At 44.0% G+C, this 25074-nt stretch overlaps 1 protein-coding gene across 9 annotated transcripts in view; it reads left to right on the forward strand.

Annotated features, from left to right (window-relative positions):
- LOC115105854 (PDZ and LIM domain protein 5-like) overlaps nucleotides 1–25074 on the forward strand; it is a 163800-nt gene that overhangs the window by 131292 nt on the left and 7434 nt on the right. For all 9 annotated transcript variants that reach the window (XM_065007466.1, XM_065007467.1, XM_065007468.1 and 6 more), the window contains 5 exons: nucleotides 14859–15022; nucleotides 19935–20130; nucleotides 20938–21118; nucleotides 22621–22741; nucleotides 22839–22954. In XM_065007466.1, coding sequence (XP_064863538.1) covers nucleotides 14859–15022; nucleotides 19935–20130; nucleotides 20938–21118; nucleotides 22621–22741; nucleotides 22839–22954 — 778 coding nt within the window. The remainder of the gene's footprint in view (nucleotides 1–14858; nucleotides 15023–19934; nucleotides 20131–20937; nucleotides 21119–22620; nucleotides 22742–22838; nucleotides 22955–25074) is intronic.

Raw genomic sequence — 25074 nt, forward strand, 5'->3', positions numbered from 1 at the left:
TCTAAACACGGCGTCTAAACACAGCATCTAAACACAGTATCTAAACACAGTATCTAAACACGGCATCTAAACACAGTATCTAAACACAGTATCTAAACACAGTATCTAAACACAGTATCTAAACACAGTATCTAAACACAGTATCTAAACACGGCGTCTAAACACGGCGTCTAAACACAGCATCTAAACACAGTATCTAAACACAGTATCTAAACACGGCATCTAAACACAGTATCTAAACACAGTATCTAAACACAGTATCTAAACACAGTATCTAAACACAGTATCTAAACACGGTATCTAAACACAGTATCTAAACACGGTGTCTAAACACGGCGTCTAAACACGGCATCTAAACACGGCATCTAAACACAGTATCTAAACACAGTATCTAAACACAGTATCTAAACACAGTATCTAAACACAGTGTCTAAACACAGTATCTAAACACAGCATCTAAACACAGTATCTAAACACAGTATCTAAACACAGTATCTAAACACAGTATCTAAACACAGTATCTAAACACAGTATCTAAACACAGTATCTAAACACAGTATCTAAACACAGTATCTAAACACAGTGTCTAAACACAGTATCTAAACACAGCATCTAAACACAGTATCTAAACACAGCATCTAAACACAGTATCTAAACACGGCATCTAAACACAGTATCTAAACACAGTATCTAAACACAGTATCTAAACACAGTATCTAAACACAGTGTCTAAACACAGTATCTAAACACAGCATCTAAACACGGTATCTAAACACAGCATCTAAACACGGCATCTAAACACGGTATCTAAACACGGTATCTAAACACAGCATCTAAACACGGCATCTAAACACGGTATCTAAACACAGCATCTAAACACGGTATCTAAACACAGCATCTAAACACGGCATCTAAACACGGTATCTAAACACAGTATCTAAACACAGTGTCTAAACACAGTGTCTAAACACAGCATCTAAACACGGCATCTAAACACGGTATCTAAACACGGTATCTAAACACGGCATCTAAACACGGTATCTAAACACGGTATCTAAACACAGTATCTAAACACAGTGTCTAAACACAGTATCTAAACACAGCATCTAAACACAGCATCTAAACACAGTGTCTAAACACAGCATCTAAACACAGCATCTAAACACAGTGTCTAAACACAGCATCTAAACACAGCATCTAAACACAGTATCTAAACACAGTGTCTAAACACAGTATCTAAACACAGTGTCTAAACACAGTATCTAAACACAGCGTCTAAACACAGTATCTAAACACAGTGTCTAAACACAGCATCTAAACACAGCATCTAAACACAGTATCTAAACACAGTGTCTAAACACAGTATCTAAACACAGTGTCTAAACACAGCATCTAAACACAGTGTCTAAACACAGTATCTAAACACAGTGTCTAAACACAGCATCTAAACACAGTATCTAAACACAGCATCTAAACACAGCATCTAAAAACACAGCATCTAAACACGGTATCTAAACACAGTATCTAAACACAGCATCTAAACACAGTATCTAAACACGGTATCTAAACACAGTATCTAAACACAGTATCTAAACACAGCATCTAAACACAGCATCTAAACACAGTATTTAAACACAGTATCTAAACACATCTAAACACAGTGTCTAAACACAGTATCTAAACACAGTGTCTAAACACACACATCTAAACACAGTATCTAAACACAGTATCTAAACACAGTATCTAAACACAGTGTCTAAACACAGTATCTAAACACAGTATCTAAACACAGTATCTAAACACAGTGTCTAAACACAGTATCTAAACACAGTATCTAAACACGGTGTCTAAACACAGCGTCTAAACACGGCATCTAAACACGGTGTCTAAACACAGTAAACATCTAAACACAGCATCTAAACACGGTATCTAAACACGGTATCTAAACACGGCATCTAACACGGTATCTAAACACGGTATCTAAACACGGTATCTAAACACGGTGTCTAAACACGGTGTCTAAACACGGCGTCTAAACACGGCGTCTAAACACAGTATCTAAACACAGTGTCTAAACACAGTGTCTAAACACAGTATCTAAACACAGTGTCTAAACACAGTATCTAAACACAGTGTCTAAACACAGTATCTAAACACAGCGTCTAAACACAGCGTCTAAACACAGCATCTAAACACAGCATCTAAACACAGTATCTAAACACAGTATCTAAACACAGTATCTAAACACAGCATCTAAACACAGCGTCTAAACACAGTGTCTAAACACAGTATCTAAACACAGCGTCTAAACACAGCATCTAAACACAGCGTCTAAACACAGCATCTAAACACAGCATCTAAACACAGTATTTAAACACAGTATCTAAACACAGTATCTAAACACAGTGTCTAAACACAGTATCTAAACACAGTATCTAAACACAGTATCTAAACACAGTATCTAAACACAGTATCTAAACACAGTGTCTAAACACAGTGTCTAAACACAGTATCTAAACACAGTATCTAAACACAGTATCTAAACACAGTATCTAAACACAGCATCTAAACACAGTGTCTAAACACAGCATCTAAACACAGTGTCTAAACACAGTGTCTAAACACAGTATCTAAACACAGCATCTAAACACAGCATCTAAACACAGTATCTAAACACAGTATCTAAACACAGTATCTAAACACAGTATCTAAACACAGTGTCTAAACACAGTATCTCAAACACAGTGTCTAAACACAGTATCTAAACACAGTATCTAAACACAGTATTTAAACACATCTAAACACAGTGTCTAAACACAGTATCTAAACACAGTATCTAAACACAGTATCTAAACACAGTGTCTAAACACAGTATCTAAACACAGTATCTAAACACAGTATCTAAACACAGTATCTAAACACAGTATCTAAACACAGTGTCTAAACACAGTATCTAAACACAGTGTCTAAACACAGTATCTAAACACAGTGTCTAAACACAGCATCTAAACACAGTATCTAAACACAGTATCTAAACACAGTATCTAAACACAGTATCTAAACACAGTGTCTAAACACAGTATCAAAAACACAGTGTCTAAACACAGTATCTAAACACAGCATCTAAACACAGCATCTAAACACAGTATCTAAACACAGTATCTAAACACAGTATCTAAACACAGTATCTAAACACAGTGTCTAAACACAGTATCTAAACACAGTGTCTAAACACAGTATCTAAACACAGTATCTAAACACAGTATTTAAACACAGTATCTAAACACAGTGTCTAAACACAGTATCTAAACACAGTATCTAAACACAGTATCTAAACACAGTGTCTAAACACAGTATCTAAACACAGTATCTAAACACAGTATCTAAACACAGTATCTAAACACAGTATCTAAACACAGTGTCTAAACACAGTATCTAAACACAGTGTCTAAACACAGTATCTAAACACAGTGTCTAAACACAGTATCTAAACACAGTATCTAAACACAGTATCTAAACCCCATTGTCTAAACACAGTGTCTAAACACAGTATCTAAACACAGTGTCTAAACACAGTATCTAAACACAGCATCTAAACACAGCATCTAAACACAGTATCTAAACACAGTAAACACAGTATCTAAACACAGTATCTAAACACAGTGTCTAAACACAGTATCTAAACACAGTGTCTAAACACAGTATCTAAACACAGTATCTAAACACAGTATTTAAACACAGTATCTAAACACAGTGTCTAAACACAGTATCTAAACACAGTATCTAAACACAGTATCTAAACACAGTGTCTAAACACAGTATCTAAACACAGTATCTAAACACAGTATCTAAACACGGTGTCTAAACACGGTGTCTAAACACAGTATCTAAACACAGCATCTAAACACAGTGTCTAAACACAGTATCTAAACACAGTATCTAAACACAGTATCTAAACACAGTATCTAAACACAGTGTCTAAACACGGTATCTAAACACGGTATCTAAACACAGTATCTAAACAACTAAACAGTGTCTAAACACAGTATCTAAACACAGTGTCTAAACACAGTATCTAAACACAGTGTCTAAACACAGTATCTAAACACAGCATCTAAACACAGCATCTAAACACAGTATCTAAACACAGTATCTAAACACAGCATCTAAACACGGCATCTAAACACGGTATCTAAACACGGTATCTAAACACGGTGTCTAAACACGGCGTCTAAACACGGCGTCTAAACACGGCATCTAAACACGGTATCTAAACACGGTATCTAAACACGGCATCTAAACACGGTATCTAAACACGGCATCTAAACACGGTATCTAAACACGGTATCTAAACACGGTATCTAAACACAGCATCTAAACACAGTATCTAAACACAGTGTCTAAACACAGTATCTAAACACAGCATCTAAACACAGCGTCTAAACACAGTATCTAAACACAGTATCTAAACACAGTATCTAAACACAGTATCTAAACACAGTATCTAAACACAGTATCTAAACACAGCATCTAAACACAGTATCTAAACACAGTGTCTAAACACAGTATCTAAACACAGTGTCTAAACACAGTATCTAAACACAGCATCTAAACACAGCATCTAAACACAGTATCTAAACACGGCATCTAAACACGGTATCTAAACACGGTATCTAAACACGGCATCTAAACACGGTATCTAAACACGGTATCTAAACACAGTATCTAAACACAGCGTCTAAACACAGCATCTAAACACAGCATCTAAACACAGTATTTAAACACAGTATCTAAACACAGTATCTAAACACAGTGTCTAAACACAGTATCTAAACACAGTATCTAAACACAGTGTCTAAACACAGTATCTAAACACAGTGTCTAAACACAGTATCTAAACACAGTATCTAAACACAGTATCTAAACACAGTATCTAAACACGGTGTCTAAACACGGCGTCTAAACACGGCGTCTAAACACGGCATCTAAACACGGTATCTAAACACGGTATCTAAACACGGCATCTAAACACGGTATCTAAACACGGTATCTAAACACGGTATCTAAACACGGTGTCTAAACACGGTGTCTAAACACGGCGTCTAAACACGGCGTCTAAACACAGCGTCTAAACACAGCGTCTAAACACAGCATCTAAACACAGCATCTAAACACAGCATCTAAACACAGTGTCTAAACACAGTATCTAAACACAGTGTCTAAACACAGCATCTAAACACAGTGTCTAAACACAGTATCTAAACACAGTATCTAAACACAGTATCTAAACACAGTGTCTAAACACAGTATCTAAACACAGTGTCTAAACACAGTATCTAAACACAGTATCTAAACACAGTGTCTAAACACAGTATCTAAACACAGTGTCTAAACACAGTATCTAAACACAGTGTCTAAACACAGTATCTAAACACAGCGTCTAAACACAGCGTCTAAACACAGCATCTAAACACAGCATCTAAACACAGCGTCTAAACACAGCATCTAAACACAGCATCTAAACACAGTGTCTAAACACAGCATCTAAACACAGTATCTAAACACAGTGTCTAAACACAGTATCTAAACACAGCATCTAAACACAGCATCTAAACACAGTGTCTAAACACGGCGTCTAAACACGGCGTCTAAACACGGCATCTAAACACGGTATCTAAACACGGTATCTAAACACGGCATCTAAACACGGTATCTAAACACGGTATCTAAACACGGTATCTAAACACGGTGTCTAAACACGGTGTCTAAACACGGCGTCTAAACACGGCGTCTAAACACAGCGTCTAAACACAGCGTCTAAACACAGCATCTAAACACAGCATCTAAACACAGCGTCTAAACACAGTGTCTAAACACAGTATCTAAACACAGCGTCTAAACACAGCATCTAAACACAGCGTCTAAACACAGCATCTAAACACAGCATCTAAACACAGTATTTAAACACAGTATCTAAACACAGTATCTAAACACAGTGTCTAAACACAGTATCTAAACACAGTATCTAAACACAGTGTCTAAACACAGTATCTAAACACAGTATCTAAACACAGTATCTAAACACAGTGTCTAAACACAGTATCTAAACACAGTATCTAAACACAGCGTCTAAACACAGCGTCTAAACACAGCATCTAAACACAGTATCTAAACACAGTATCTAAACACAGTGTCTAAACACAGTGTCTAAACACAGTATCTAAACACAGCATCTAAACACAGCATCTAAACACAGTATCTAAACACAGTATCTAAACACAGTATCTAAACACAGTATCTAAACACAGTGTCTAAACACAGTATCTAAACACAGTGTCTAAACACAGTATCTAAACACAGTATCTAAACACAGTATTTAAACACAGTATCTAAACACAGTGTCTAAACACAGTATCTAAACACAGTATCTAAACACAGTATCTAAACACAGTGTCTAAACACAGTATCTAAACACAGTGTCTAAACACAGTATCTAAACACAGTATCTAAACACAGTATCTAAACACAGTGTCTAAACACAGTATCTAAACACAGTGTCTAAACACAGTATCTAAACACAGAGTCTAAACACAGCATCTAAACACAGTATCTAAACACAGTATCTAAACACAGTATCTAAACACAGTATCTAAACACAGTGTCTAAACACAGTATCTAAACACAGTGTCTAAACACAGTATCTAAACACAGCATCTAAACACAGCATCTAAACACAGTATCTAAACACAGTATCTAAACACAGTATCTAAACACAGTATCTAAACACAGTGTCTAAACACAGTATCTAAACACAGTGTCTAAACACAGTATCTAAACACAGTATCTAAACACAGTATCTAAACCCCATTGTCTAAACACAGTGTCTAAACACAGTATCTAAACACAGTATCTAAACACAGTATCTAAACACAGTATCTAAACACAGTATCTAAACACAGTATCTAAACACAGTATCTAAACACAGTATCTAAACACAGTGTCTAAACACAGTATCTAAACACAGTGTCTAAACACAGTATCTAAACACAGTGTCTAAACACAGCATCTAAACACAGTATCTAAACACAGTATCTAAACACAGTATCTAAACACAGTATCTAAACACAGTGTCTAAACACAGTATCTAAACACAGTGTCTAAACACAGTATCTAAACACAGCATCTAAACACAGCATCTAAACACAGTATCTAAACACAGTATCTAAACACAGTATCTAAACACAGTGTCTAAACACAGTATCTAAACACAGTGTCTAAACACAGTATCTAAACCCACATCTAAACACAGTATCTAAACACAGTATCTAAACACAGTATCTAAACACAGTATCTAAACACAGTATCTAAACACAGTGTCTAAACACAGTATCTAAACACAGTGTCTAAACACAGTATCTAAACACAGTATCTAAACACAGTATTTAAACACAGTATCTAAACACAGTGTCTAAACACAGTATCTAAACACAGTATCTAAACACAGTATCTAAACACAGTGTCTAAACACAGTATCTAAACACAGTATCTAAACACAGTATCTAAACACGGTGTCTAAACACAGTATCTAAACACAGCATCTAAACACAGTGTCTAAACACAGTATCTAAACACAGTATCTAAACACAGTATCTAAACACAGTATCTAAACACAGTGTCTAAACACGGTATCTAAACACGGTATCTAAACACGGTATCTAAACACGGTGTCTAAACACGGTGTCTAAACACAGTATCTAAACACAGTGTCTAAACACAGTATCTAAACACAGTGTCTAAACACAGTATCTAAACACAGCATCTAAACACAGCATCTAAACACAGTATCTAAACACAGTATCTAAACACAGCATCTAAACACGGCATCTAAACACGGTATCTAAACACGGTATCTAAACACGGTGTCTAAACACGGCGTCTAAACACGGTATCTAAACACGGTATCTAAACACAGTATCTAAACACAGTATCTAAACACGGTATCTAAACACGGTATCTAAACACGGTATCTAAACACGGCATCTAAACACGGTATCTAAACACGGTATCTAAACACAGTATCTAAACACAGTGTCTAAACACAGTATCTAAACCCCATTGTCTAAACACAGTGTCTAAACACGGTATCTAAACACGGTGTCTAAACACGGTGTCTAAACACGGCGTCTAAACACGGCATCTAAACACAGTATCTAAACACAGTATCTAAACACGGCATCTAAACACGGCATCTAAACACGGTATCTAAACACGGTATCTAAACACGGTGTCTAAACACGGCGTCTAAACACGGCGTCTAAACACGGCATCTAAACACGGTATCTAAACACGGTATCTAAACACGGCATCTAAACACGGTATCTAAACACGGTATCTAAACACGGTATCTAAACACGGTGTCTAAACACGGTGTCTAAACACGGCGTCTAAACACGGCGTCTAAACACAGCGTCTAAACACAGCGTCTAAACACAGCATCTAAACACAGCATCTAAACACAGCGTCTAAACACAGCGTCTAAACACAGTATCTAAACACAGCGTCTAAACACAGCATCTAAACACAGCGTCTAAACACAGCATCTAAACACAGCATCTAAACACAGTATTTAAACACAGTATCTAAACACAGTATCTAAACACAGTATCTAAACACAGTGTCTAAACACAGTATCTAAACACAGTATCTAAACACAGTATCTAAACACAGTGTCTAAACACAGTATCTAAACACAGTGTCTAAACACAGCGTCTAAACACAGCGTCTAAACACAGCGTCTAAACACAGCGTCTAAACACAGTATCTAAACACAGCGTCTAAACACAGCGTCTAAACACAGCGTCTAAACACAGCGTCTAAACACAGTATCTAAACACAGTGTCTAAACACAGTATCTAAACACAGTGTCTAAACACAGCGTCTAAACACAGTATCTAAACACAGTATCTAAACACAGTATCTAAACACAGTATCTAAACACAGTGTCTAAACACAGTGTCTAAACACAGTATCTAAACACAGCATCTAAACACAGCATCTAAACACAGTATCTAAACACAGTATCTAAACACAGTATCTAAACACAGTATCTAAACACAGTGTCTAAACACAGTATCTAAACACAGTGTCTAAACACAGTATCTAAACACAGTATCTAAACACAGTATCTAAACACAGTATCTAAACACAGTGTCTAAACACAGTATCTAAACACAGTATCTAAACACAGTATCTAAACACAGTGTCTAAACACAGTATCTAAACACAGTATCTAAACACAGTATCTAAACACAGTATCTAAACACAGTATCTAAACACAGTATCTAAACACAGTATCTAAACACAGTATCTAAACACAGTATCTAAACACAGTGTCTAAACACAGTATCTAAACACAGTATCTAAACACAGTATCTAAACACAGTGTCTAAACACAGTATCTAAACACAGTGTCTAAACACAGCATCTAAACACAGTATCTAAACACAGTATCTAAACACAGTATCTAAACACAGTATCTAAACACAGTGTCTAAACACAGTATCTAAACACAGTGTCTAAACACAGTATTTTAACACAGCATCTAAACACAGCATCTAAACACAGTATCTAAACACAGTATCTAAACACAGTATCTAAACACAGTATCTAAACACAGTGTCTAAACACAGTATCTAAACACAGTGTCTAAACACAGCATCTAAACACAGTGTCTAAACACAGTATCTAAACACAGTGTCTAAACACAGCATCTAAACACAGTATGTAAACACAGTATCTAAACACAGTATCTAAACACAGTATCTAAACACAGTATCTAAACACAGTATCTAAACACAGTGTCTAAACACGGTATCTAAACACGGTATCTAAACACGGTATCTAAACACGGTGTCTAAACACGGTGTCTAAACACAGTATCTAAACACAGTGTCTAAACACAGTATCTAAACACAGTGTCTAAACACAGTATCTAAACACAGCATCTAAACACAGTATCTAAACACAGTATCTAAACACAGCATCTAAACACGGCATCTAAACACGGTATCTAAACACGGTATCTAAACACGGTGTCTAAACACGGCGTCTAAACACGGCGTCTAAACACGGCATCTAAACACGGTATCTAAACACGGTATCTAAACACGGCATCTAAACACGGTATCTAAACACGGTATCTAAACACGGCATCTAAACACGGTATCTAAACACGGTATCTAAACACGGTATCTAAACACGGTGTCTAAACACGGTGTCTAAACACAGTATCTAAACACAGTGTCTAAACACAGTATCTAAACACAGTGTCTAAACACAGTATCTAAACACAGCATCTAAACACAGCATCTAAACACAGTATCTAAACACAGTATCTAAACACGGCATCTAAACACGGCATCTAAACACGGTATCTAAACACGGTATCTAAACACGGTGTCTAAACACGGCGTCTAAACACGGCGTCTAAACACGGCATCTAAACACGGTATCTAAACACGGTATCTAAACACGGCATCTAAACACGGTATCTAAACACGGTATCTAAACACGGTATCTAAACACGGTGTCTAAACACGGTGTCTAAACACGGCGTCTAAACACGGCGTCTAAACACAGCGTCTAAACACAGCATCTAAACACAGCATCTAAACACAGCGTCTAAACACAGTGTCTAAACACAGTATCTAAACACAGCGTCTAAACACAGCATCTAAACACAGCGTCTAAACACAGCATCTAAACACAGCATCTAAACACAGTATTTAAACACAGTATCTAAACACAGTATCTAAACACAGTATCTAAACACAGTGTCTAAACACAGTATCTAAACACAGTATCTAAACACAGTATCTAAACACAGTGTCTAAACACAGTATCTAAACACAGTGTCTAAACACAGCGTCTAAACACAGCGTCTAAACACAGTATCTAAACACAGTATCTAAACACAGTGTCTAAACACAGTATCTAAACACAGTGTCTAAACACAGCGTCTAAACACAGCGTCTAAACACAGTATCTAAACACAGTATCTAAACACAGTATCTAAACACAGTGTCTAAACACAGTGTCTAAACACAGTATCTAAACACAGCATCTAAACACAGCATCTAAACACAGTATCTAAACACAGTATCTAAACACAGTATCTAAACACAGTATCTAAACACAGTGTCTAAACACAGTATCTAAACACAGTGTCTAAACACAGTATCTAAACACAGTATCTAAACACAGTATTTAAACACAGTATCTAAACACAGTGTCTAAACACAGTATCTAAACACAGTATCTAAACACAGTATCTAAACACAGTGTCTAAACACAGTATCTAAACACAGTATCTAAACACAGTATCTAAACACAGTATCTAAACACAGTATCTAAACACAGTATCTAAACACAGTATCTAAACACAGTGTCTAAACACAGTGTCTAAACACAGTATCTAAACACAGTATCTAAACACAGTATCTAAACACAGTGTCTAAACACAGTATCTAAACACAGTGTCTAAACACAGCATCTAAACACAGTATCTAAACACAGTATCTAAACACAGTATCTAAACACAGTATCTAAACACAGTGTCTAAACACAGTATCTAAACACAGTGTCTAAACACAGTATCTAAACACAGCATCTAAACACAGCATCTAAACACAGTATCTAAACACAGTATCTAAACACAGTATCTAAACACAGTATCTAAACACAGTGTCTAAACACAGTATCTAAACACAGTGTCTAAACACAGTATCTAAACACAGTATCTAAACACAGTATTTAAACACAGTATCTAAACACAGTGTCTAAACACAGTATCTAAACACAGTATCTAAACACAGTATCTAAACACAGTGTCTAAACACAGTATCTAAACACAGTATCTAAACACAGTATCTAAACACGGTGTCTAAACACAGTATCTAAACACAGCGTCTAAACACAGTGTCTAAACACAGTATCTAAACACAGTGTCTAAACACAGCATCTAAACACAGTATCTAAACACAGTATCTAAACACAGTATCTAAACACAGTATCTAAACACAGTGTCTAAACACAGTATCTAAACACAGTATCTAAACACAGTATCTAAACACAGTGTCTAAACACAGTATCTAAACACAGTATCTAAACACAGTATCTAAACACAGTGTCTAAACACAGTGTCTAAACACAGTATCTAAACACAGCATCTAAACACAGCATCTAAACACAGTAAATCTAAACACAGTATCTAAACACAGTATCTAAACACAGTATCTAAACACAGTGTCTAAACACAGTATCTAAACACAGTGTCTAAACACAGTATCTAAACACAGTATCTAAACACAGTATTTAAACACAGTATCTAAACACAGTGTCTAAACACAGTATCTAAACACAGTATCTAAACACAGTATCTAAACACAGTGTCTAAACACAGTATCTAAACACAGTATCTAAACACAGTATCTAAACACAGTATCTAAACACAGTATCTAAACACAGTATCTAAACACAGTATCTAAACACAGTGTCTAAACACAGTGTCTAAACACAGTATCTAAACACAGTATCTAAACACAGTATCTAAACACAGTGTCTAAACACAGTATCTAAACACAGTGTCTAAACACAGCATCTAAACACAGTATCTAAACACAGTATCTAAACACAGTATCTAAACACAGTATCTAAACACAGTGTCTAAACACAGTATCTAAACACAGTGTCTAAACACAGTATCTAAACCCACATCTAAACACAGTATCTAAACACAGTATCTAAACACAGTATCTAAACACAGTATCTAAACACAGTATCTAAACACAGTGTCTAAACACAGTATCTAAACACAGTGTCTAAACACAGTGTCTAAACACAATCACAGTATCTAAACACAGTATTTAAACACAGTATCTAAACACAGTGTCTAAACACAGTATCTAAACACAGTATCTAAACACAGTATCTAAACACAGTGTCTAAACACAGTATCTAAACACAGTATCTAAACACAGTATCTAAACACGGTGTCTAAACACAGTATCTAAACACAGCATCTAAACACAGTGTCTAAACACAGTATCTAAACACAGTGTCTAAACACAGCATCTAAACACAGTATCTAAACACAGTATCTAAACACAGCATCTAAACACAGTATGTAAACACAGTATCTAAACACTTGACTGTGCAGTAGGGGCTCAGTTGGTAGAGCATGGCGCATGCAACGCCAGGGTTGTGGGTTCCATTACCACACTGGACCAGTACGAAAAAGAATGAAAATGAATACACTCACTACTGTAAGTAGCTCTGAATAAGAGCATTTGCTAAAAAAATGCTTGGTCTATAGTAATGGATCCTTATCGTCAGTAGAGGGCAGTATCCTCAAGACATATTTAAATGACAGCGTAGCTGACCAATTTTACATTCATACAACTCAATATGACCCGGAGCAAATCAAGTCAGACTCAAGTCAGGTTATTTGCCTAAGGGCAAGTCGTTCTCACCTGGGATTCGAACCAGCTACTTTCTGGATACAGCTTGCCCATACTGAGCGTGCTTGCTCCAATCCTTGATAGTCTGAACACCACGAGTAGTACAGACCTAACCATAGGGGTTCAGGCACTAGTGACAAGCATTATTTATAGAACCGTCAATGTCATGGAGGGAAACGTTGCAGAGTCTGAAAGAACAACACAGTTGTGTTGTTATGAGCAGCTCCACTACATCCATTATTTCACTGAAAGAGAGTAAGAACGGAGAGAAAGAGAGAATGAGAGAGATAGAGACCATGCCAACTCTAATTGTGTTCCTGTGTTCCTTAGTGATGCGCCATCTGGACGCTGGGTAGTATCCTGTATCCTTATTGGATATACTGACCATGGTTTTCATCAGACACATCTTTTAATCCAATCATCTCTCCTCTTAATTGGCCTGATGGTTGAGTGTGTCTCTGAGCTTCCTGCTAATTCATTGTAATGATTAGTGCCTGGGTTTTTTTTGTCTTCAAAACAGCGCTTCCAATGCACTTGTATTTCCAACAACTATTTAGTTATTTTTGGGCATGGTCTGCACATAAACATGCACTTGAACAGGAAGAGAAGCACATTTTTATATTGGGGGTAGGAGAGAATACAGAATGTGGGAGTTTTACTAACGCCGAAAAGAATGAAGTAAGTCTGCATAGTTTTTAGTGGGGAGGCGTGTTGTAATGGAATGACATTCTAACAGCTGTCCTGGATTAAACTCATACTGTACTGTAACCATGGCTGCGGTTGCCATAACAAACATGGCCTGGGCCTGAGGGAGAGACTGACAGGCCTCAGTTGGCACAGCCTGGTGATGTGAATAGTCCTGAATAAACAACACCAACCCTACCAGAACCTGGGAACCTTGAATACTAGAAAGGAAAAGCATTTCTGAAGTATGATGGAGTGTCTGTGTGTGTGTATGTGTGTATTTATATTTGTGTATGTGTATAGGTTTTTCAGTTTTACTATCCTTGTGGGGATAGAGTTAGGTTTAGATTTAAGGTTAATGGCACAGGAGGTTGGTGGCACCTTAATTGGGGAGGACGGGCTCATGGTAATGGCTGGTGCGGAATAGGTGGAATTGTATCAAACACAAGGTTTCCAGGTGTTTGGTGCCATTCCATTTACTCTGTTCCAGCCATTATTATGAGCCTCCCCTCAGCAGCCTCCACTGGTTAACGGTTAGGGTTCGGGAAATCAATTGTTGGTCCCCACAAGGATAGTAAAACAAACGTGTGTGCGTTCAAAGGCGTTCATGTGTGTCCATGAACAATGACCTACAAGCAGTCCTTTTCTGTTCTCCAGTAAAGTTGTTGAGAATGCCCAGCCCAGTGACCACATCACAACATCAGTGAAGACCATGACCAAAGTCCCAGGAGCCCCCAGGAATGGCAGCAGTGTCCCGCCACCCACCTTGAAGACCCCGTCTGCCCAGGTCAAACCCTCCTGGCCAGCTGGAGGCTCAGCAGGTACTGTAACACCATGACACTACCACTATGCTATTCTTCTGACTGTCTGCCCAGAGGATTCTGTGGTTAGGTTCACTCACCTGGCTGTGTTTACACATTCTGATGATGTTTCTGTTATTGTGTGTGACCTGCTGCTATGATAAAACAACATATTTGCTTGAAGCTGAGTTATATTACAGCCTTTGTTGAACATGGATGAGTCAGAAATGCTAATATACATCTTTAATTTTTCTAAGTTGAGAGCTCTGCCCTTTACTCAAACATTTATTTAGGGGAAGAATGTTTATGTGTATGACTGAAATGTGAGGTCAGCTAGTAGCTTTATGAACCATTTGGCTCTGACTTTAACCTCTTATGGCTGCATCCCTTTGTTCTCAATTTCCACCTGAAGACACCCTGAGACAGGCAACAGTACTCATTAACTGTGACTTCATGTAGCAGCTTCTCTTGACCTGCAGGGGGCAGACCTGTGCTGTTACTGGAAACCCTCACCATTGAATCAGTGCTTTTATTAGAGCAGCATAAAACAAGCTGTATTCAGCTAATGAGCTCAAATTATAGGCTCCTTTTCCACGATTCCTGAGTGAAAACGTAGAATTATATATAAGATGTCCTGCTCTTTATAAACAAAGACGATTCAGGGTCTGTGAGAACTGCAGCTTTCTCTGTGGAAGTCATTAGGAGTCATTATTACTAAGATTACTATTGCAGTATGTTCTCATACATAATATGAATATACAATATATGGCCTTTACAGAGCTGTGTGAGGCGAGAGAGGTCCTATGCTTACCTACTGCCTCCCTGGGGACCTCAAGTGAGAGCTGTTGAAAGGGGGTGTATGAGACCACAGATACCTCTCTGTTAGATAGAGTATGTATCACATTTACGCTTACTTGACCTTGTGTTCACAAACACATACCTCATACTGACTGTGTGGAACCAGGCCAGATGCATGGTATGTTCTGTGTGATTCTACCATTCCCCCTGCTAGTGCTAAATATGTCATGTTTTTCATAGCAGCAGGCAGGACCACAGGAGGTTGGTGGCACCTTAGTTGGGAAGAACCGTCTCGTTCAAATGACTGGAGCAGAATCAGTGGAATGGTATCAAATACATCAAACACATGGTTTCCATGGTTTCCAGGTGTTTGATGCCATTCCATTCGCTCCGTTCCAGACATTATTTTGAGTCGCTCTCCCCTCAGCAGCCTCCACTGGGCAGGACAGGATTGGTATTAGGTTGTATACAGGTGTTGTGGTGTGTTCCATGGGTCTGTGTGTGTGTGTATGTGTTACTGTTCGTGTGAGAGAGAACTATGACCTCTGTCCGCCATCTGTGTAAAAGCCAGGCAGCATTGATGACAGAAGGTGATACATCTCCCAGATGTTTATCAGAGAGAGATGAGTGTTGTCTTAAAAACTCATCTATCCAGCCTCTTTCTACCTCCCTCCTTCCATTGCTCCCTCCCTCCCTGCCACCATGCACTCCTGTCATTGTGTCAACCAAGAACATGTCCCCTAAGCCCTGGGACTGGGCTAGAAACTGCTGCCTCTAAACGGTCACTCAACAGGACATTTAAAAGACCAACTTAACCAGATGTGGTTGAAGTAGAAGTTTAATGGACCTGGACCAGGGGTTTGGACCAGAGGTTTGGACCAGGGGTTTGGACCAGGGGTTTGGACCAGGGGTTTGGACCAGGGGTTTGGACCAGAGGTTTGGACCAGGGGTTTGGACCAGGGGTTTGGACCAGGGGTTTGGACCAGAGGTTTGGCAGCCCTGCTGTGGTTCAAGTGAAACAGAGATACAAATCTCCAGTGTTCCCTTACAGCCTGCCCAAAGCCTCTTCAGGGGTTAGTTAGAGCATAGAGCCAACACACAGTGACAATGTCATATACAGTTTATGCTCTCTTCCCTCCTTGCTCTCTCTCTGGCTCCCCTGTCTCTCTCTCGCTGGCTCCAAAGGTCTCTCTCTCTCTCTGGCTCCCCCGTCTCTCTCTCGCTGGCTCCCCCGTTTCTCTCTCGCTGGCTCCCCCGTCTCTCTCTCTCTCTCTCTGGCTCCCCCGTTTCTCTCTCGCTGGCTCCCCCGTCTCTCTCTCTCTCTCTCTGGCTCCTCTGTCTCTCTCTCTCTCTGGCTCCCCGTTTCTCTCTCGCTGGCTCCCCGTCTCTCTCTCTCTCTGGCTCCCCGTCTCTCTCTCGCTGGCTCCCCGTTTCTCTCTCGCTGGCTCCCCGTCTCTCTCTCTCTCTCTCTGGCTCCTCTGTCTCTCTCTCTCTCTGGCTCCCCGTCTCTCTCTCGCTGGCTCCCCGTCTCTCTCTCTCTCTCTGGCTCCTCTGTCTCTCTCTCTCTGGCTCCCCGTCTCTCTCTCTCTGATCCCCGTCTCTCTCTCTCTCGCTGGCTCCCCGTCTCTATCTCTCTGGCTCCCCGTCTCTCTCTCACTGGCTCCCCGTCTCTCTCTCGCTGGCTTCCCTGTCTCTCTCTCTGCCTCCCCCTTCTCTCTCTCTCTGGCTCCCCGTCTCTCTTTCTCTGGCTCCCTCGTCTCTCTCTCTCTCTGGCTCCCCGTCTCTCTCTCTCGCTGGCTCCCCCGTCTCTCTCTCTCTCTCTCTGGCTCCCCCCGTCTCTCTCTCTCTGGCTCCCCGTCTCTGTCTCTCTCTGGCTCCCCATTCCCTCTCTCTCTGGCTCCCTCGTCTCTCTCTCTCTCTGGCTCCCCCGTCTCTCTCTCTCTCTCTGGCTCCCCGTCTCTCTCTCTCTCTGGCTCCCCGTCTCTCTCTCTCTCTCTGGCTCCCCCGTCTCTCTCTCGCTGGCTGCCCCGTCTCCCTCTCGCTGGCTTCCCCGTCTCTCTCTCTCTGGCTCCCCCGTCTCTCTCTCTCTGGCTCCCCGTCTCTCTCTCTCTGGCTCCCTCGTCTCTCTCTCACTCTGGCTCCCCGTCTCTCTCTCTCTGGCTCCCCCGTCTCTCTCTCTCGCTGGCTCCCCGTCTCGCTCTCTCTGGCTCCCCCGTGTCTCTCTCGCTGGCTCCCCGTCTCTCTCTCTCTGGCTCCCCGTCTCTCTCTCTCTGGCTCCCCGTCTCTCTCTCTCTGGCTCCCCCGTCTCTCTCTCTCTCTGGCTCCCCGTCTCTCTCTCTCTCTGGCTCCCCGTCTCTCTCTGCCTCCCCCTCTCTCTCTCTCTCTGGGTCCCCGTCTCTCTCTCGCTGGCTCCCCCCCGTCTCTCTCTCGCTGGCTCCCCCCGTCTCTCTCTCTCTGGCTCCCCGTCTCTCTCTCTCTCTGGCTCCCCTCTCTCTCTCTCTGGCTCCCCGTCTCTCTCTCTCTCTGGCTCCCCGTCTCTCTCTCTCTGGCTCTCCCGTCTCTTTCTCGCTGGCTCCTCTGTCTCTCTCTCTCTCTGGCTCCCCCGTCTCTCTCTCTCTGGCTCCCCCGTCTCTCTCTCGCTGGCTCCCCGTCTCTCTCTCGCTGGCTCCCCGTCTCTCTCTCTCTGGCTCCTCCGTCTCTCTCTCTCTCTGGCTCCCCGTCTCTCTCTCTCTGGCTCTCCCGTCTCTCTCTCGCTGGCTCCTCTGTCTCTCTCTCGCTGGCTCCCCGTCTCTCTCTCTCTGGCTCCCCCCCGTCTCTCTCTCTCTCTGGCTCTCCCGTCTCTCTCTCTCTCTCTGGCTCCCCCTCTCTCTCTCTCTCTGGCTCCCCGTCTCTCTCTCTCGCTGGCTCCCCGTCTCTCTCTCTCGCTGGCTCCCCGTCCCTCTCTCTCTCTGGATCCCCCGTCTCTCTCTCTCTCTGGCTCCCCGTCTCTCTCTCTCGCTGGCTCCCCGTCTCTCTCTCTCTGGCTCTCCAGTCTCTCTCTCTCTCTCTGGCTCTCCCGTCTCTCTCTCTCTCTGGCTCTTCCGTCTCTCTCTCTCTCTCTCTGGCTCCCCCGTCTCTCTCTCTCTCTCTCTGGCTCCCCCCGTCTCTCTCTCTCTCTCTGGCTCCCCCCGTCTCCCTCTCTCTCTAGCTCCCCCGTCTCTCTCTCTGGCTCTCCCGTCTCTCTCTCTGGCTCCCCCGTCTCTCTCTCTCTGGCTCTCCCGTCTCTCTCTCTCTGGCTCCCCCGTCTCTCTCTCTCTGGCTCCCCCGTCTCTCTCTCTCTGGCTCTCCCGTCTCTCTCTCTCTGGCTCCCCCGTCTCTCTCGCTCTTTCTCTATCTCTCTCATCCACTCTCATGGAAGTCCTCTCCTCTCCGCTCTTCTCCCTTCTCTGCCAGTCCCCAGTCATGTTTATTCAGCTCGTTTGCTCTCCACTATGAGAAAATCGAGGGGGCACTTGCTCTCTGACCCCCCAGTCCACCGCTCTTTGATTGGGTTCTCCTTTTCAATAGAGTCTCTGTCCCCCTCCACCCCTCACCCCATCCCCCTCTGAGGGAAGACATCTTTGATGTCAGCCTGGATGTCTCTATGCAGCCAGAGAGAGAGGAGAGAGGGAAGAATGGAGAGAAGGGGAGAATAGTCTCTTCTTCGCCACTCCGCGTTCTGAGGGGCTGGGGGGCATTTTGTCAGATGTCTCCTCTGGCTATGGTAATGTTGTGTCTTCACCCCGGTGGGGAAGATTGATCCATTGTTTGGGCGTTGTGGAGTGGATCTGCCCGACACAGCTGGCCCATGCTAAAGACAGGGAGGTCACAGCTAGATCTAATATAATCTGGTAGCAAGCAGCATACTCATTCATACCTGATCACACCTGCCCACCATTCCTAAGCTAAGATGTCTTTAGGTTTAGCTAGCAATGCACACAGCCATGTAAATACAGCTACTGTACTGCTCTGCCTGTCTGCAGTACGTTGTTAGTGTTTTGATTACCTGACACAGCAGTTGGTCAATGTTTTTTATATAGCTCAAATGGATGGGATCTTTTGTTTATCTCTGTATGGTGTGATTGAAACAACTGTGGTGTATTTTCTGTTGCTTTAGGTTTCTCTAAGGGTGGCGCTGCGCCCTCTTTTGGGAGGGTCAGCAACACTGCACCAGTACCCACAGTACCCAAAGTTTCTGACCGCCCTGCCCCCCAGGCGCACCCTAAGGACCAGAACTCCCTGGTACAGCGGGCAGAACACATCGCAGCGGGGACACGCACCCCCATGTGTGGCCACTGTGACAAGGTCATCAGGTCAGTACCAACAGTCAGTATGGGAAGCCATGTGTGGCCACTGTGACAAGGTCATCAGGTCAGTACCAACAGTCAGTATGGGAAGCCATGTGTGGCCACTGTGACAAGGTCATCAGGTCAGTACCAACAGTCAGTATGGGAAGCCATGTGTGGCCACTGTGACAAGGTCATCAGGTCAGTACCAACAGTCAGTATGGGAAGCCATGTGTGGCCACTGTGACAAGGTCATCAGGTCAGTACCAACAGTCAGTATGGGAAGCCATGTGTGGCCACTGTGACAAGGTCATCAGGTCAGTACCAACAGTCAGTATGGGAAGCCATGTGTGGCCACTGTGACAAGGTCATCAGGTCAGTACCAACAGTCAGTATGGGAAGCCATGTGTGGCCACTGTGACAAGGTCATCAGGTCAGTACCAACAGTCAGTATGGGAAGCCATGTGTGGCCACTGTGACAAGGTCATCAGGTCAGTACCAACAGTCAGTATGGGAAGCCATGTGTGGCCACTGTGACAAGGTCATCAGGTCAGTACCAACAGTCAGTATGGGAAGCCATGTGTGGCCACTGTGACAAGGTCATCAGGTCAGTACCAACAGTCAGTATGGGAAGCCATGTGTGGTCAAAAGTAGTGCACTATATTAGAATGTTGGACACAGCCTAATCCTAAGGGTTTACGTCTGATTAGTTTAGTCCCTTTCAAATACATCTGAAATTGATAAAGTGGTGTTTAAAATTAATTTGACCAAAACAAGTCAACCTCTCTTTTTGCCTTGTTACCCTGACCTCTGACCACCTCCTATCTTCCACAGAGGTCCTTTCCTGGTGGCCATGGGCATGTCCTGGCACCCTGAGGAGTTTAACTGTTCCCACTGCCACATGTCTCTGGTGGAGTCTGGCTTCGTGGAGGAGAGGGGAACAGTGTACTGTGCTCACTGCTATGAGAAGTTCTTTGCCCCTACCTGCACCAGCTGCAAGCAGAAGGTCCTGGGGGTGAGTGACATACTTTAGGAGACAGTATAATATCTTGCCCCTACCTGCACCAGCTGCCAGCAGAAGGTCCTGGGGGTGAGTGACATACTTTAGGAGACAGTATAGTATCTTGCCCCTACCTGCACCAGCTGCCAGCAGAAGATCCTGGGGGTGAGTGACACACTTTAGGAGACAGTATAGTATCTTGCCCCTACCTGCACCAGCTGCCAGCAGAAGGTCCTGGGGGTGAGTGACATACTTTAGGAGACAGTATAGTATCTTGCTCCTACCTGCACCAGCTGCCAGCAGAATGTCCTGGGGGTGAGTGACATACTTTAGGAGACAGTATAGTATCTTGCCCCTACCTGCACCAGCTGCCAGCAGAAGGTCCTGGGGGTGAGTGACATACTTTAGGAGACAGTATAGTATCTTGCCCCTACCTGCACCAGCTGCCAGCAGAAGGTCCTGGGGGTGAGTGACATACTTTAGGAGACAGTATAGTATCTTGCCCCTACCTGCACCAGCTGCCAGCAGAAGGTCCTGGGGGTGAGTGACATACTTTAGGAGACAGTATAATATCTTGCCCCTACCTGCACCAGCTGCCAGCAGAAGGTCCTGGGGGTGAGTGACATACTTTAGGAGACAGTATAGTATCTTGCCCCTACCTGCACCAGCTGCCAGCAGAAGGTCCTGGGGGTGAGTGACATACTTTAGGAGACAGTATAATATCTTGCCCCTACCTGCACCAGCTGCCAGCAGAAGGTCCTGGGGGTGAGTGACATACTTTAGGAGACAGTATAGTATCTTGCCCCTACCTGCACCAGCTGCCAGCAGAAGGTCCTGGGGGTGAGTGACATACTTTAGGAGACAGTATAGTATCTTGCCCCTACCTGAAGGTCCAGCTGACCAGCAGAAGGTCCAGCAGAAGGGGTGGGTGACATACTTTAGGAGACAGTATAGTATCTTGCCCCTACCTGCACCAGCTGCCAGCAGAAGGTCCTGGGGTGAGTGACATACTTTAGGAGACAGTATAGTATCTTGCCCCTACCTGCACCAGCTGCCAGCAGAAGGTCCTGGGGGTGAGTGACATACTTTAGGAGACAGTATAGTATCTTGCCCCTACCTGCACCAGCTGCCAGCAGAAGGTCCTGGGGGTGAGTGACATACTTTAGGAGACAGTATAGTATCTTGCCCCTACCTGCACCAGCTGCCAGCAGAAGGTCCTGGGGGTGAGTGACATACTTTAGGAGACAGTATAATATCTTGCCCCTACCTGCACCAGCAGAAGGTCCTGGGGGTGAGTGACATACTTTAGGATACAGTATAGTATCTTGCCCCTACCTGCACCAGCAGAAGATCCTGGGGGTGAGTGACATACTTTAGGAGACAGTATAGTGTCTTGGCTTGTCCACCTTGCTCAACTATCTTAGCTTCCTCTTCTGATGCACAGAAACATATTGAAATCAAGTTATGGCATTATGAGTATTATAATTCCCTATAATCCCTTGTATTTTTTTATACAGGAAGTCATCAATGCCCTGAAGCAGACATGGCATGTGTACTGCTTCCTGTGTGCGTCCTGCCAGCAGCCAATCGGAAACAACACCTTCCACCTGGAGGACGGGCTGCCATACTGTGAAAGAGGTGAGAGGTCACAATAAGCAAGGTCTTAGGGAATGAACGGCACTGTGAAATAATTTGCGTCATGAAAGTAACATTATACTGACCCTCTCCCATTCAGACTACTATCAACTCTTTGGTACCAGTTGCCATGGTTGCGACTTTCCCATCGAGGCAGGAGACAAGTTTCTGGAGGCGTTGGGATTCACCTGGCATGATACCTGCTTCGTGTGTGCAGTAAGTCAGCCTCCCATGGAGCGAGAGAGGGGGGCATGGAGAGAGAGAGGGGGCATGGGAGAGAGAGAGGGGGCATGGAGAGAGAGAGAGGGGCATGGAGAGAGAGAGAGGGGGCATGGGAGAGAGAGGGGCATGAGAGAGAGAGGGGCATGGAGAGAGAGAGAGGGGGCATGGAGAGAGAGAGAGGGGCATGGAGAGAGAGAGGGGGCATGGAGAGAGAGAGAGGGGAGAGGGGGCATGGAGAGAGAGAGGGGGCATGGAGAGAGAGAGAGAGAGAGAGAGAGAGGGGCATGGAGAGAGAGAGGGGGCATGGAGAGAGTGATGGAGAGAGAGAGAGGGGCATGGAGAAAGAGAGGGGCATGAGAGAGAGGGGGCATGGAGAGAGAGAGGGGCATGGAGAGAGAGAGGGGGCATGGAGAGAGAGAGGGGCATGAGAGAGAGAGAGGGGGCATGGAGAGAGAGGCATGCATGGAGAGAGAGAGGGGAGGCATGGAGAGAGAGAGAGAGGAGGCATGGAGAGAGAGAGGGGGCATGAGAGAGAGAGGGGCATGGAGAGAGAGAGAGGGGGCATGGAGAGAGAGAGGCATGCATGGAGAGAGAGAGAGGGAGGCATGGAGAGAGAGAGAGGGAGGCATGGAGAGAGAGAGAGAGAGAGGAGGCATGGAGAGAGGGGGAGAGAGGGAGGCATGGAGAGAGAGAGAGAGAGAGAGAGAGAGAGGGGGCATGGAGAGAGAGAGAGAGAGAGGGAGGCATGGGGAGAGAGAGAGAGGGGGGGCAGAGAGAGAGAGAGAGATGGAGAGAGAGAGAGAGAGAGGGGGACATGGGGGGGAGAGAGAGGGAGCATGGAGAGAGAGAGAGGGAGCCATGGAGAGAGAGAGAGAGGGGGCATGGAGAGAGAGCATGGAGAGAGGGGAGCATGAAGAGAGAGGGGGCATGGAGAGAGAGAGGTGAGGGCATGAAGAGAGAGGGGGGGCATGGAGAGAGAGAGGGGGCATGGAGAGAGAGAGGGGGCGCATGAAGAGAGAGAGGGGGCATGGAGAGAGAGAGAGAGAGGGAGGCATGGAGAGAGAGAGAGAGGGGCATGGAGAGAGAGAGAGAGAGAGGGGGGCATGGGGGAGAGAGAGGGGGCGAGAGAGAGAGAGGAGCCATGGAGAGAGAGAGAGGGAGCTTGGAGAGAGAGAGGGGGCATGAAGAGAGAGGGGCATGGAGAGAGAGAGGGGGCATGGAGAGGAGAGAGGGGGCATGGATAGAGAGAGAGAGAGAGAGAGAGAGGGGCATGAGAGAGAGAGAGGGGCATGGAGAGAGAGAGAGGGGGCATGGAGAGAGAGGCATGCTTGGAGAGAGAGAGGGGAGGCATGGAGAGAGAGAGAGGGAGGCATGGAGAGAGAGAGGGGGCATGGAGAGAGAGGGGGGCATGGAGAGAGAGAGAGGGGGCATGGAGAGAGAGAGGCATGCATGGAGAGAGAGAGGGAGGCATGGAGAGAGAGAGGGAGGCATGAAGAGAGAGAGAGAGAGAGAGACTGAGGGGGCATGGAGAGAGAGAGAGAGAGAGAGAGAGAGAGGGAGGCATGGAGAGAGGGGGGAGAGAGAGAGAGGGGCATGGAGAGAGAGAGAGAGAGAGGGGGCATGGGGAGAGAGAGAGCATGGAGAGAGAGAGAGAGGGGGCATGGGAGAGAGAGAGGGGGCATGAAGACAGAGGGGGCATGGAGAGAGAGAGGGGGCATGAAGAGAGAGGGGGGCATGGAGAGAGAGAGGGGGCATGGAGAGAGAGGGGGGCATGGAAAGAGAGGGGGCAAGAGAGAGAGGGGGGCATGGAGAGAGAGAGAGAGAGATGAGAGAGGGAGGCATGGGGAGAGAGAGAGAGGGGCATGGAGAGAGAGAGAGAGGGGGGACATGGGGGAGAGAGAGAGAGAGAGGGGGAGAGGGAGCCATGGAGAGAGAGATGGAGAGAGAGAGGGGGAGAGAGAGGGGGCAGAGAGAGAGAGGATGGGGGCATGGGGAGAGAGAGAGGGGGGCATGGAGGAGAGAGAGAGAGAGAGGGGGCATGGGGAGAGAGAGAGCATGAGAGAGAGAGGGGCATGGAGAGAGAGGGGGGCATGAAGGGGACAGAGGGGGCATGG

The sequence above is a fragment of the Oncorhynchus nerka genome, linkage group LG22 (assembly GCF_034236695.1).
Source record: "Oncorhynchus nerka isolate Pitt River linkage group LG22, Oner_Uvic_2.0, whole genome shotgun sequence".
Taxonomy (NCBI): domain Eukaryota; kingdom Metazoa; phylum Chordata; class Actinopteri; order Salmoniformes; family Salmonidae; genus Oncorhynchus; species Oncorhynchus nerka.